The sequence below is a fragment of the Amblyomma americanum genome, chromosome 5, assembly GCF_052857255.1.
Source record: "Amblyomma americanum isolate KBUSLIRL-KWMA chromosome 5, ASM5285725v1, whole genome shotgun sequence".
Taxonomy (NCBI): domain Eukaryota; kingdom Metazoa; phylum Arthropoda; class Arachnida; order Ixodida; family Ixodidae; genus Amblyomma; species Amblyomma americanum.
The window spans coordinates 27,196,314-27,211,914 of record NC_135501.1 but is presented as its reverse complement, the minus strand read 5'-3'; the positions used below and the strand labels follow the sequence as shown (position 1 = coordinate 27,211,914).

Genomic DNA, 15,601 nt, shown 5'->3' with positions numbered 1-15,601 from the left:
CCGATTTTTTCCTAGATTCAAACTATAATCCAACATAATAATAATAATAATAATAATAATAATAATAATAATAATAATAATAATAATAATAATAATAATAATAATAATAATAATAATAATAATAATAATAATAATAATAATAATAATAATAACTGGTTTTGGGGGAAAGGAAATGGCGCAGTATCTGTCATGCGAGTGTCAAGAATTTTCTAAAACTTTACTGAGCATCATGACGAAGTTTACATAGCGGGCCGCAGTGAAGTGAAATGACACTGTCCTGAGCGCAACAAGAAGTCGCGAACAAAGCGATCTTGCTAAAAACACGAAAGAAAGGAAATGAACAAGACACAGACTGAGCACGAACAGGGATGGGGTCAGTGCTGTCTCTACTGCTCATACGTGGCGGCTGCCTTGGCAAGAAGCTCGAGGTAGTTGTCAATTTTCGGATTGTTTTGACCCAGTGACGGCAGCTTCGGTAACGCCTTGCAGGCCTCGGATCCCTCCGTGTGCTCCCCGCACACCAGCCCCAACACCTTTCCGAATGCGCGCTGGAATACACCCAACAGAAATTCCTTGGCGCCAACGCCTTCGCACGGGCCCAGGACCTGGCCGATGCATTCCACCATTTCACCGTACGCACTGTAGAAAAACAAAACAAAACAAAAATGATCTGTCATTACTGAAATCATCAGTTGGGGCCACAGGACAGCATTATTGACAGCTAGTCATCGTAAAGAGCCACATTTTGACAAGTCCTCGTACGCTTTTAATCGTACGGGGGATTCTTGGTCACCCATTTTCTTGTTGCAGATATCTCGCGGGTTGTCATCACTGGGTTTGCTGTAGACGCTGTCCGATTAAGAACCATTTTCGCGTGCGCTCCGACAACTGCGTTATTTCAGCTGCAGTACGACTCACGCGAGGTGATTTCTGGTACTCACTTTTCCTCAAACAAATCACTGTCAGAATCAGAATCAGGATCAATCTTTATTTGTTAATATATTACATACGTACTGTATATCAGACAGAAGGAGTAGAAGTCAAAGACCGTAATGGTACCTCCTAATCAGATACATCGTGTGAAACATTTACCAGCTGTGACAGATCAAATGAATATGAGAAATTGAATATATATATATATATATATATATATTAGCAGACAAGTTAAAGGAAATAAGGGGCCCGTTTGACAAATTTATGAAGGGAGCCAACAGTCACCGAAACCAAGGTGCATAGGGGAACGTTAATTTTTTTTTATTAATGTGTTATGCTTATCAGTGGGATAATAATACTTAGATTAACAAATCGCTTAAAGAAAATTACTTATAAAGCAGCAGAAAAAACAACCATGTCGCCGGTGGGATCCGAACCCACGACCTCCGAATATCGCGTCCGGTGCTCTTACCAACTGAGCTACGGCGACGGCTGTCCAATCTGCTGCTTTCGTGGGTATTTATGTTTTACTGGGTGTAAGCGAGCCTTGAGAGTGTTCACCAGCGCCACCCTCGACCATAGCGGCGGACGTAGCACGTCCTGTAATACCGCGAGCGTGACGTAGAACGTCATCTAACGGCGAGGGCGGAAACTATGCGAGAGCCCTCTTATGCTACCTATGGCATCAAGACTGCCAGAACCGAGACCCTCGTTAAGCTATTAGCAGACAAGTTAAAGGAAATAAGGGGCCCGTTTGACAAATTTATGAAGGGAGCCAACAGTCACCGAAACCAAGGTGCATAGGGGAACGTTAATTTTTTTTTTTTATTAATGTGTTATGGTTATCAGTGGGATAATAATACTTAGATTAACAAATCGCTTAAAGAAAATTACTTATAAAGCAGCAGAAAAAACAACCATGCCGCCGGTGGGATCCGAACCCACGACCTCCGAATATCGCATCCGGTGCTCTTACCAACTGAGCTACGGCGACGGCTGTCCAATCTGCTGCTTTCGTGGGTATTTATGTTTTACTGGGTGTAAGCGAGCCTTGAGAGTGTTCACCAGCGCCACTCTCACTCTCACACTCTCAAGGCTCGCTTACACCCAGTAAAACATAAATACCCACGAAAGCAGCAGATTGGACAGCCGTCGCCGTAGCTCAGTTGGTAAGAGCACCGGACGCGATATTCGGAGGTCGTGGGTTCGGATCCCACCGGCGGCATGGTTGTTTTTTCTGCTGCTTTATAAGTAATTTTCTTTAAGCGATTTGTTAATCTAAGTATTATTATCCCACTGATAAGCATAACACATTAATAAAAAAAAAAAATTAACGTTCCCCTATGCACCTTGGTTTCGGTGACTGTTGGCTCCCTTCATTAATTTGTCAAACGGGCCCCTTATTTCCTTTAACTTGTCTGCTAATAGCTTAACGAGGGTCTCGGTTCTGGCAGTCTTGATGCCATAGGTAGCATAAGAGGGCTCTCGCATAGTTTCCGCCCTCGCCGTTAGATGACGTTCTACGTCACGCTCGCGGTATTACAGGACGTGCTACGTCCGCCGCTATGGTCGAGGGTGGCGCTGGTGAACACTCTCAAGGCTCGCTTACACCCAGTAAAACATAAATACCCACGAAAGCAGCAGATTGGACAGCCGTCGCCGTAGCTCAGTTGGTAAGAGCACCGGACGCGATATTCGGAGGTCGTGGGTTCGGATCCCACCGGCGGCATGGTTGTTTTTTCTGCTGCTTTATAAGTAATTTTCTTTAAGCGATTTGTTAATCTAAGTATTATTATCCCACTGATAAGCATAACACATTAATAAAAAAAAAATTAACGTTCCCCTATGCACCTTGGTTTCGGTGACTGTTGGCTCCCTTCATAAATTTGTCAAACGGGCCCCTTATTTCCTTTAACTTGTCTGCTAATAGCTTAACGAGGGTCTCGGTTCTGGCAGTCTTGATGCCATAGGTAGCATAAGAGGGCTCTCGCATAGTTTCCGCCCTCGCCGTTAGATGACGTTCTACGTCACGCTCGCGGTATTACAGGACGTGCTACGTCCGCCGCTATGGTCGAGGGTGGCGCTGGTGAACACTCTCAAGGCTCGCTTACACCCAGTAAAACATAAATACCCACGAAAGCAGCAGATTGGACAGCCGTCGCCGTAGCTCAGTTGGTAAGAGCACCGGACGCGATATTCGGAGGTCGTGGGTTCGGATCCCACCGGCGGCATGGTTGTTTTTTCTGCTGCTTTATAAGTAATTTTCTTTAAGCGATTTGTTAATCTAAGTATTATTATCCCACTGATAAGCATAACACATTAATAAAAAAAAAAATTAACGTTCCCCTATGCACCTTGGTTTCGGTGACTGTTGGCCCCCTTCATAAATATATATATATATATATATATATATATATATATATATATATATATATATATATATATATATATATATATATATATATATATGGGATACAACTTAAAGCAGACACATGGGAGAGAAATAAACGCTATTAAAAAGCTATTAGAAAAGAGCACCGAAACGTACTGAATTATATATCATACTGAATTATAACGAAGGTTAGGAGGCAGTGCAAAATACATGTAAGAAGAAAAGGAAACGAATTAATCACAATGAGGGCCCTTAGCTAGGAAAACTGATCGTTAAAAATGTGCTTTAAAGATGACGATTGAATGAACATTAATTAGTTCTAATGGTATAGTGTTCCAGACAGCAACTGACGAGAAATGAATTGCCTGTTTCCCTTAATTGGTGTGTAGTTTAGGCAGGACAATATTGTTATTGAGTGCAAACCGGGTTATGTGGTCGTTTACAAGGTAACACTGTGGTATGAGAAGAGAGATTATCTTGTTGACAAGTTTGTACATGAGAAGGCCAAGAGAGTATCTAGCAAGCTGTGATACGGACAGGATGTTATGATCCTGAAGAAAAAATGCTGCATCAATGTAATAAGAACTGTATTACCTACAGGAATGGCTTGAATTTGAATTATCTGCAATGATTTTAGAAGAGGAGCTTACGTGGTTCCCAAGCATGATATACAGTAACTAACGTGTGAGTGTATTAATGCGTAACATAAGGATATTAATGGGCTGTTAGAAAAGTATGGGCGGGCTTTAATAAGGATTCTCAAATTGTATGCCATTTTCTTCTTTATATTGGTTATGTGTTTATGAAACTTCAGATTACTGTCCAAATCCGCTCCCTGAAATAAGGCGAAATCGCTAGCCTCTATGAGATGTTGACCGATTGAGACAGGAGGAATGGAAAGTGACTGGCGTAGATGCCAGCTGAAAACAACAAACTTTGTCTTGTTAGAATTGATGGTCAAACTGTGTTGATTGCACCAAGATAGAAGGTTGTGCAGGTCATGATTAAGTTTTGATACGAGATTAGTAACGCTTGAATATGAGTTATAAATTGTGGGGTCGTCAGAATATAATATGCAGTTGGAGGAACCAATGCATTTTGGTAAGGTATTAGATACATTAAAAATAAGAGGGGACCTAGAATAGAACCTTGTGGTACGCCCAAGTTCGTAAACACAACATCAGAGTAGACATCTGAAATAGTAACAGTTTGTGGTCTATCTTGCAAGTAATTTTGTAACAATAAGAACGGGGGGCCTGCAATACCAATTTTTTCTAGCCTAGTAAACAAAATTGGATGATTAATGGTGCCAAAAGCTTTCGACAAGTCTATAAAGACGGCTCCTGCAAATTTTCCTTCATCAATGGCAGTTCTTAATTTGTCTGTAATAGTTATAAGAGCAAGTTCAGTAGAATACCGAGAACGAAAACCATACTGACATGGGGATAACATATTAAATTTATCCAAATATTTAATGAGACGATTCGCAATTAGTTTTTCAAATACTTTGTTGAGACAAGGAAGAATGCTAACTGGACGATAATTTGTCATTATCGTATCGACCAGCGATAGGAGCCCATTGTTCTCGACGGCGTGTCGCACTTTGATACAGCAGTAAATATGAACATTTGGTGGTGTCCATTTGGAAACATTAGCTTTTTCTCTTCTCTGCGCGCTACTGATAAGAAGAAAAATACTAGACAGTATTTCATATTTCTTGTGGCTTGTGATGTTTTAACGTCCCAATGTGACTCGGGCTATGAGGGATGCCGTAGTGAAGGGCTCCGGAAATTTCCACTACGTGGGGTTCTTTAATGTGCACAGACATCGCACAGTATACTAGCCTCGAGAATTTCACCTCTATCGAAATTCGACCGCCGCGCCCATAATCGAGCCCGCGTCTTTCTGGTCAGCAGCCGAGCGCCATAACCACTGATCAAACGCGGCGTCCTTTGATTTTGCGCTTACTACCAACCTGCCCCAAGAAAAATGCGCTACCATTTACTTTTAAATGAGAACACAAGCGCCTGTTACCTACATATGTCAGGGCCGCTGCAGTTCTTGGTGACGGTTAAAACTCGTGAAATGTTTACTGAACCTCCATTTTGTTTCCTCTAGCAATTTATAAGCAATGTATTTTAATTAATGTTGGCTGTTCTAGCGATTTATGTATTTTGTAGATTTATTCTTGTGCACTGTACCTCGCGTTTTCAAGCGTTGTATGCACTTTGTATCATACGACCTTTGTCCGTAAATTTCCGAGGCTGAGTTCATTTTAAAAAATGCGTTTAACATTAAAATCATTTCTGCAGCACCCCTTCGAAATAGTCTCCCTTGCAGTCTTTACACAGCTTCCAACTCTTCTTGAGGTGTTGGAAACAGTTGGAAAACGCTACTTTTGGCAAGGCTGTCAGCTCCTTTGACGTGACGTCTTGAATGGCCTCCACGATCCCCATCCAGCGACATTTTAGGGCTGTCTTCACACGAGGACACAGGAAAAAATCGCATGGGAAGAGATCAGGCGAGTATGGCGAATGGGGAGGTACAGAAATGCTGTGCTTGGCGAGAAATTTTGTCATGCTGAGAGCAGTGTGCAGACTTGCGTCATCGTGGAGAAGGCTCCATTGTCCAGATGCCCATAATTCAGGGCGACGGCGTCGAGTGCATCACGGTAAGGCATGTTGCTGGGCAAGTTGATTAAGCATCTTTGAAACTTGGAAAGAATCCACCTTGGCGCAAGTAAAACCACACTCACAAAGGAAAGACAAGAAGACAACGGACAGCGGACCGTTCCGTACCATAGTGAGCGAGAATGGTTCCTGGCAGCATAATGTTTGCCGTTTCTTGCAAAGGAAGCTTAACCTTCTTAAACTGGACGACCCTTTTCGGGTTAAGAACTCGCTGGAGGTTGTTAATTATTTTAAATCACATCAAAAAATTACGTCCGCTTTTTCAGTAGACATAGAGGATTTGTTTATTTCGTCCCACACGCTGAGCTGCTGGCGTCTGTTATGTCGTGTGTTGAACGGACAGGTCAATTGGCCTTCCGGGATGCTGCAGGTATGTCTGTGGAAAATGTTTTGAATTTATTCGAGCAATATTTTAAGGTCACTTTTATTGTTTTTAATCAGCAGCCCTACTTGCAGAGAAAAGGTATATGTATTGGTTCCTGTGTAGCCCCTATTTTATGTGAAATTTTTTTAGCTGCTTTGGACCAGGATCTTGCACAGTTGTTTTTAGGAGGACCTGTTTTTAAAACTTTTAGATATGTTGACGATTTTCTTATCCTTTTATCCACCGGTTTTGACAATTCTTTTGAAGCTATTGTGTCCAGGATTTTAAGTGTTTTTAACCTCAAAGGTCGCGGTCTAGTTTTTACGCATGAAGTCTCAAGTGAGTAAAAACTGCAAATTTTAGATCTAAGCTTAGCGTTCCGGGAGGACCATTTATGCTGGGGTTACTATCCCCGTACTAGCAAGGAACTCCTGCCCTTCAATACGGCGCATTCAAAAATTGTGAAGCGCGCCATCGCCTCTCTCTGCATTGAGTCCTCGCTTTCAAAGACATGTCCGCACCAAATGCACGATAGCTTAAAAAATCAGATTAGCCGCCTGTTGGCTGCTGGCTTCCCCTCGGTGGTGTTGACTGCCGTCGCTAAAACCCTCCTTCAAAAAACAAAACGCTGTACCAGGCCAAAGAATCCGGAAGATAGGAGCCCTGCGGTAAAACCTAAAGTTATGCCTTATGTGCACAGTGTCACATAAAATGAAGAAGGTGGCTAACAGACACGATGTACCGCTAGTATTTTCAGCACCAAACAAGCTGAACAAACTTATACCCCGGATTTGTGGCACTGAGTGCCCTGGATGCAATATAAAACATCAGCGTGTCTTCACACGTTGTATGGAAGGAGTGGTGTACGAGATACCCGTGACCTGTGGAAAGTCCTATATAGGGCAAACGGGGAGGTGCATCAACAAACGCCTTGGGGAACATTGCAAAAAGGTTGAAAACAATAAAGATAAATATGCCAACTTGGTCAACCATGTTAATATGTGCAAGTGCGAACCTCGACTGGAAAAGGCGAGGATTCTAGGCAGGAGCAAGATTAAACAGGCGAGGCTTTTATTGGAAGCGTTTCACATAAAAACAAAGGCGGCTTTGTGTGTGAGTGACACGTCAGTGAATTTGTATGCGGCGGAGTACAATTTTCTGTGCAAAAACTGATAATGCAGGGTGATAGGTTATGGCTGTGATAGGCACATGGAGTGAAAAAAATTGGGTGTATCGTGAGACTATTTATCTGTGTGGTTTTCTTGAGTAATAAACAGTTGGAAGTTGGCGCCTGTCCGTTGTATCCTTGTCTTTACTTTGTGTGTGTGGTTTTACTTGCGCCAAGGTGGATTCTTTCCAAGTTTCAAAGAGTGCATCACGCATGCGTTGGAGCACGTGGGTATAAAACTCCTGATTCACCGTCTGCCCTTGTGGGACGAACTCGCGGTGTATGCACCTCTGGCATCGAAAAAAGCTATTAGCATCGTTTTTTGTCGGTCTTCTGTCGCCGCACCTTTCTCGACTCCGGAGAGCTTGTGGGCCGCCATAGGGCGCTCTGCCTCTTTTAGGATCGTATTGAAAGCACCATGATTTGTCTTCAGCAATGACGCTGTCGACGAATGCAGCATCCTTCTCTGCCTCGCAGAGCAACTCAGCGCTCACTGATGTCCGCATGTTCTTCTGGTCCTGTGTGAGGCAGTACGGCACAAGTCTGGCATTCAGCTTTCGTTTCCCCAAGTTCTCACGCAAAATTTGGTGGCATGTTGTCTTACTAATATCAAGAGCATCTGATAGGATGCGGACTGTAATGGTGCGGTCTTGCAGTATGATTTACTTGATACGAGCCACTTTGTGGTAATTTCTTGAGATTTAAGGTTGTGGATACCTTGTGTCGTCTTCCACCAACGTTCTCCCCGAAACGAACCTCTTGTGTCACTCGAAAACTTGCGCCCGCGATAATGTCTACTTGCCGTAAGCGTCACGAAGGAGCTCATACGTCTGTGTGGCTGTCTTGGCAAGCTTCACACTGAATTTTGTTTACACCCTGTTCGAGGTGGACGTCTATCTCTCCCCATTCACTCAGATTAGAACGCGCAGACGTCTAGTGACAACGTATTTTTCTGCATATAGTGCCATCTAGCGGCTGCCACAGCAATTAACATAAAGAACTCAGGTTAGCCGAAAAGATGTCCCTACACATACGCACCAACAATTGTTTTGGGGAATCACTTCAAGAGCGGAAAATAAATCAGCCTCGAAACATTATGGACAAAGGTTGTACTCCTGTCTGTGCCTTGAATGCAGCACTGTGAAATAAATAAATAAATAAATACTACTGTTTGAGTGCGCCCTATTTTCCTTTTTTTCTCTTTTGTATCGGCTCAAGCGACGGCACGATTCCGCACTCGTTGAGCTCCAGCCAGTAGTGAGAACGCAATTTAACGCGTTGCATCTTTAGATAGCCCTTTACTAAGGGTATGGCAAGAAGAGCCCTGCCGAATTCATGACTGATATCTAGTGGTGCTGCCTGACATGAAAAGTGCAGGAAATCAGTGACAGCCAACCTTGGCAAGAAACGGCCGAGGTTTCCTTTGGACCTGCCATCGCGGTCTCATACCTCAAACCCATCCACCCGACCATCATTGTGCGCTCTAAATGAGCGCGGCTCCTATTTCATCCGGTTAGCTGGGGCACAGCCGGAAAGCCTTCGGGTGCGCTACTCACCAGCAGGTATGTGGAACGACATCCTTGGCGGCAGCTTTGACCACGGCCTTTTGCAGGCTGCCCTTCAGACCTTGGAAGCAGGCATTGAGCTTCGAGCCGGCGGAGTTCATGCAGGGGACGGCCTTCTGGTACTCTGAGTGATGTGAGCAGCAATAATGCAGAGAAATGAGCGCGATACAATTCTTCACTGTGGTTGGATCTCTTAGGGCAACGACGTGCAGCACTTTTATCCTCCTGACTATTTTCGTTCTCGGCAGGCTGCCTGCATTTCTACACGCTCCTCTCGCACTCCATTGCCCTACAATGTCTAGATAATGATTTATTATGCCCCGAGGGCATCAAGACAAGGAAGTAGCAACAAACGCATCAAATTACTGCATATGCAGTAAAATATTTTTGCACACTACGTCGACGGCGATTCTAATGGCCCTAAGGTAAATTCCTTTAGCATATATCGCAGCTAGAGCAGTTTCGGAAGACGGCAAAACAAAGCCCTGTACATAAACCATAAAAAATGTTAATGAAATGCTAGTTATAACATAATTGTTATATAGGCTAAGCAAGACGTACTAGCTTTTACCCGACAGCGTGAAGCTCTCCCATTCAGCTGAGAAGCCACAGTATGGAATGCCGTTTCGATGTCGAGACAATTCCGATTGGTCGAAAAGGTGTGACGTCACATACACAACTGTGCGACGAAAATGATTAAAACTCGAGTTAAATTGCAATTACGAGGTCGTAGCATGACTCAAATGTCGTTACGGGTTGTTGAATATAAATTATATTTATTACACTGAAAATGTAATTGAGGTTGATAGTCGAAAATCAAACCCATGACCTTCGGCTGTTAGTCAGAAACGCTATCTTTAGATCACTGACGCAAAATCGTTCGACATGATTAAAAGGAATCCTTGTGCGTCCTGCGGTGTATCACGTGGTCCTGTATGCCTACTGATATATGCTGATGAGCCTGTATAATTACAGAAATGTGCTAATTAGAAAAAGGAGCAAATAGACCTTAACGCTGTCGCGTGAAATACCCTTGAGGCGGAGCTTATGCGCCCACTAGTTTTTACTTGCTAAAGTATGGTTCCTGTACCCATGCCACTATTCTTAGGCATTGTGATTTGATGAAAGAAGCAACCGCTGACCATAGTCGAAAAAAAAAAACTTTTGGAATCCTGCACGGCCTTTTTGTTAACAATGAGCGAGAGATGTAGAACTTATGTGCGAAGAGTATGCCTCGTTTTTATTCACTTATAATTACCCGGTTCTCTGCTGCCAGAGCAAGCGCGCACAGATTAAAGACTGAGCACAGTTGTAATGGGTCTTCGTAAATGTCCCGCACTCTCCCTCGAAGGGTACACTGACCCACCTGCTCCCGTCACTTTTTATCCGTACGGTCCTTTTACGCGTATTACGAAAAGCCCTGCCTGGTTGATATATGCATACCTTAATGTTAACGTCACATTGTAAAAGCAACGTATGATAGAATTTTACATTTCTACATTCCATTAAACATGCATTAGGCAGAGTAGTTCTGTTTTTTCATAACTAGCACGGGTGATATTCCAGCAAGCCTGTTCTTTCGGTACATACAATTTTAGGGATGAACTTTTTGCTTTTCGCCCCGATAGCCGTTTATTTATTTATTTATTTATTTATTTATTTATTTATTTATTTATTTATTTATACAAATACCTCACAGGTTCCACACTTGGAACATTGTGTGAGGGGAGGGGTTACAATATTTAGCAGACAAAAGATGGTAGAAAGTGGAAAAAACAAAAAATAAACAATATTAAATACATTGGACTGCAAACAATGATTACACCGTACATGAAAAAAAAAACCGTAATATATTGACACAGAGGAAAAACAGCAAACAAATAGTGGCACTGCATGGATTTGACAACACATACGAAAACAATTTATGTACAATATCATGGATGCATGAAGGTGGTCAATTCGTTTTTGAAGATTAATGGGTCACGTATGGTAGCAATGCAATCCGGAAGGCCATTCCAACACTTGATAGCACGTGGCAAAGCAGAAGAATTAAACGCGAGTGTTCGGCCGAATAGACGTTGGAAGCTAAGATTATTATGTAGGCGACGTGAAGTGCGCATTGGGCGTGTAAGTGGCAGTGTGGACGCGTGACGACTGTATATTAGTTTCTGTAGTAAGCAAAGAAGTGCGATATCCCTACGTGTCTGTAAACTTGTTAGCGATAAAGATAACTTGATGCTTGTTACGCTGGAATGACGGTTGTAGTCGTGAGAAATAAAACGCGCTGCACGGTTCTGAATTGCTTCGAGTGAATGAATTAAATAAGCCTGATGTGGTGACCAGATGGCCGATGCATATTCGAGTTGGGGACGGACAAATGTTAAGTATGCTAGCTTGCGGGTAGAAACAGGTGCGCTATGAAGATTTATTATCAGGTAGCCAAGCGTGCGCGATGCTTTAGCAGTTATGCATTGAATATGTTCCGCCCAAGAAAGATTTGAAGTCAGATAAACGCCAAGGTATTTATAGGAAGATGTGTGGGATAGTGTGACACTGTTAAGGGAATAAGTGAATAGCGAGTTTGAATGCTTCCGGCTAACTGTCATGATTTTACATTTGTCAGTATTAAGTGTCATTTGCCATGATGTGCACCAGTTAGTTACACATTCAAGGTCCTGCTGAAGAATCGCATGGTAAGTGGTTGAGCGGATTTGGCGATAAATTATGCAGTCATCGGCGAACAGTCGGACCGATGATGTAAGATGCGATGGCAGGTCATTTATGAAAATTGAAAATAATAAGGGACCGAGAACACTTCCCTGAGGGACGCCAGAAGTGACGGCACTAAGGGGTGAGGAAAAGTTGTTTGTTACCGTGAACTGCTTACGAAAAGATATGAAGTTCCGGATCCAGGAGACAGTTAGCGAGTCTAAATTAAGCGACGATATTTTAGCTTTAAGGCGACAATGGGCAACACGGTCAAACGCTCTGGAAAAGTCAATGAATATGCAGTCAGTCTGGTAGTTTTCATCGATGTTCTTGAATAAATCACTGGTAAGTTCAATTAGTTCTGTATCACACGAAAACCCTTTTCTGAATCCGTGCTGGCGTGGGAAAAAGAAATCATTGTTCTCGAGATGGCGCGCGACGTTAGATGCAACGATGTGTTCAAGTAACTTACATGGAATACACGTTAGTGTTATGGGGCGGTAGTTACTAACTGTGTTTTTGTCGCCAGATTTGTAAACAGGGATTATTTTGCCAATCTTCCAGTCATAAGGAATTTCGCCGGTTGCTAAAGATTGCCTGAAAATACGACATAGAATGATATTAGAGGGATGTATGGTGTGTTTGAGAAATTTGTATTTATTCCGTCTACCCCTGAGGAAGTTGATACCTTAAGACTGTTAATTAGAGAGGCTACGCCTTCTATTGTAGTCATGAATGGGTAATTGAGTTCTTGGGGTTGAGGCAGGTTGGAATAGTCTTCGGTAGTGAATACTGATGTGAAGTAGTCATTAAACGTGACTGGACAGTTCTCTTGGGGTATTGGACATTTGTTTTCATCAAGCAATGAAATGGTGTCCGACGTGCGTGACGGGGAAATTGTTTTCCAAAATTTTGCGGGGTTATTTTTTATGAGCGATTGAAGGTCCTGTGATAAAAATTTATGTTTGGCCTTCCGGATGGCATGGCAGTATAATGCTTCACACAGTCTGTGCTCAGCATGCGCAGAATCAGTGCGCAATCGTTTCGCGGCTCTGAAAAGACGTTTTTTCTTGTTTTTCAATGCTCGTAAGGAATTATTATACCAAGGTTTAGATATGTTGACCCGTAATGTTATTCTCGGAATGTGTTTGCGCACCAGTTTCGCTATTTTTTCTTTGAACAAAGTCCAGTTTTCGTTAACAGACCGGGATGAAAAATCACGTACAAAAATTTCGGAGAAATGCTCGAGACAACGATTATTAGCATCAAAGTCAGCCTTCCTGTAATTTAGAATCTGTTTTGGTTGGGTGCGGCGTGAGTAATAAGGGGCATTAATCGATAACTGAAGAAGCTGATGATCACTGAACCCGTCATTATAAGACATATCACTAACCCTCTCGGGAGCAGATGATAAAATAAGGTCTAAAATATTAGCATCGCGTGTTGGAGCATTGACTAGTTGAACAAAAGAAAAGTCGAGTGTTAGCTGCATGAACTCATTAGAGGCAGATGAATGTGAACATAGGTTCAGCCAATCAATGTCTGGGTAATTAAAATCCCCGAACAAGAAAATGTCAGATTTAGGAAATCTGGTCCGAATAGCCGTGATATTGTCATGTAGGTCAGCGACAAACGTGGCAGGGGAGTCCGGGGGCCTGTAGCAGATGCCTAAGACAGTGTTACCGAGGCGGGATGCTATTGCTACCCATATGATTTCCAGTTCACATGGAATATCCACAAGGAAAGACAAAATGTTATTATTAACTGCAATTAATACTCCGCCGCCCCTTTTGCTTATTCTATCTTTTCGGTAAATTTGAAATCCGTTGCTATCAGGCAGATGTTCCTCGTCAGCGATATCTGGACGCAACCACGTTTCCGTTAGAAGTAGTATATTACAGTTGCTATTATCAAGATATGAGCCGAGTTCGGTGCGTTTAGGAAGAAGGCTGCGTATGTTAGTGAATGTCAAATGGAGAGGTGGGCTTGGAATGCTATCTATAGGCGACTGGATCGGGTTTTTGGTAACACGTGCATTGCTTCGGCATCTTAGCTATCGTGAGACTTCTATTACTTGGTCAGTGTCAGAGTCGTACATGTATACTGAATCACCCATGCGCAGTTTGTCTACGCTGAGCTTGTAGGCCGTTTTTTTAGATTTGGCATATTCCAAGAACTTTTTCCTGGCGAGACGCGTTTGTAGTGAAAAGTCCTCACGCACTGCATAATCGGTGTCTTTAAACTTCTTTCCGTTTTCGAGAATAAGTTGTTTATCCTTAAAATATGTAAGTTTTACTATGATTGGCCTGCATTTCTCAGTCTGAAACTGCCCTAGACGATGCGATCTTTCAATTTGTGTAGATTGAAGATTAACCCCTAGTTTTTCGGAACAGAGATTTATAACTTTATTTTCTGCTGTCGACCATGTTTCAGACATCTCGTCCGGAATGCCAAAAAACAGCATATTGGATCGCTTAAGTTTGTTTTCCGCGTCTTCACATCTCGATTCGATTTTTCGAAGCTGTGCGCCAATAGTACCTGACATATTCGGTCCGGACTCGGATGCTGCCGAAACCTGCTCAATCTTACGTTCCGCCATATCAACTTCGACTGTGCGAATCCTTTCAGTTAGTTGCTTCAGCTCGACGTCAACACAGGCACGCCAGTGCTTAAGCGCAGTCAATTCACTCCGAATGTCGTTTTGACCTAATTCTATTCTTTGTACCGTAGCGAGCACAGTTGACAGTACATCCTCGTTTCCGGGGTTGGGCAACACCCTCTAAATACTTTCTTCAGGCCTCTCCAGGCCCTCCTTTCCACACGCGCTACGTCACGCCAAGTGTCCGGTCAGGCTGCTCACCAAGCGCGGCTCCGCTCCGCTCGGTTGTCTCCCTCGATGTGCTCGCGCTTGCCCGGGCAAGCACAGACACGAACGCAGTCTTGCAGTGAGCGTCTAGCTGCTGCTTGAGTCTTTCAGCCTGGCGTTGGGTGCATTTCCGTTCGCTCCTCGCACGGCTGTGTCTGTTTCGTGTGGCCGTTTCTTGTGTGGCGTGCGTACCTGTGCTAGCGCACGAATGGGAAACTGATTGCCTGCCGTGTAGCGAGTGCAACTTCGTGAAACATGGGCCGGTGCTGTGTTCCCGGGTGCCGCGGGAACTACCAGAATGGTCCCAAAGTACGTGTTTATTGCTTCCCAAGAGACGAAGTACGAAGAAAAGCCTGGTTGCGAGCCATTCCACGGAAGGATTTCACACCTACAGAGCATTCGAGGGTAAGACTCTGAAATATTGCTTAATAGGCGCTGGTAATTATCTTAGTTGTGAGCTGTCGCTCCCGGAAAGGCATGCTGTCTTTGTAGGCAATGATATCACTTCTTACACTTATGTATGAATTGTCCAGGAAGCATTTAGTTCTGTGGATGTGCATAAGGCTTGTGTAAAAGCTGTGTAAATATGTAAAAGCTGTTCACTATTCAGACTCTTTTTACTTAGTGTTTTAGGCAATGGAGAGTCATGGCGAATGGCCTTGCTTCATTTTCTCGTGCAGGTGTGTGAACTGCACTTCCACGCAGGCGACTTCATTACGACGTTGTCACACCAAGATGAACTGACAGGGAAAATAATAGAGGTGAAGCGTGACAGGCTACAGTTGAAGATTGATGCTGCGCCTTCTGTTTTTCCAAACTGCCCAAAATACTTGTCCTCAACGCCTGGACGGAGTGAATCGCCAGAGACGAAAAAAGCAAGAAGGGAAAACGCTGCTTTGCAGGAGGCTATGAGG

At 43.3% G+C, this 15,601-nt stretch overlaps 1 protein-coding gene and 1 non-coding gene across 2 annotated transcripts in view; both read right to left on the bottom strand.

The window, feature by feature from the left end:
- Window positions 1-249: 249 nt before the first annotated feature.
- Window positions 250-15,601, bottom strand: part of LOC144133755 (uncharacterized) — a 51,329-nt gene continuing 35,977 nt past the window's right edge. The window contains exons 3-4 of the mRNA XM_077666874.1: window positions 9,104-9,236; window positions 250-639 (exon numbers count right to left, since the gene is read on the bottom strand). Coding sequence (XP_077523000.1) covers window positions 387-639; window positions 9,104-9,236 — 386 coding nt within the window. The 3' untranslated portion in view covers window positions 250-386. The remainder of the gene's footprint in view (window positions 640-9,103; window positions 9,237-15,601) is intronic.
- TRNAS-CGA (transfer RNA serine (anticodon CGA)) lies at window positions 1,350-1,423 on the bottom strand. The gene has a single exon. It is a non-coding gene; the product is annotated as a tRNA-Ser (tRNA).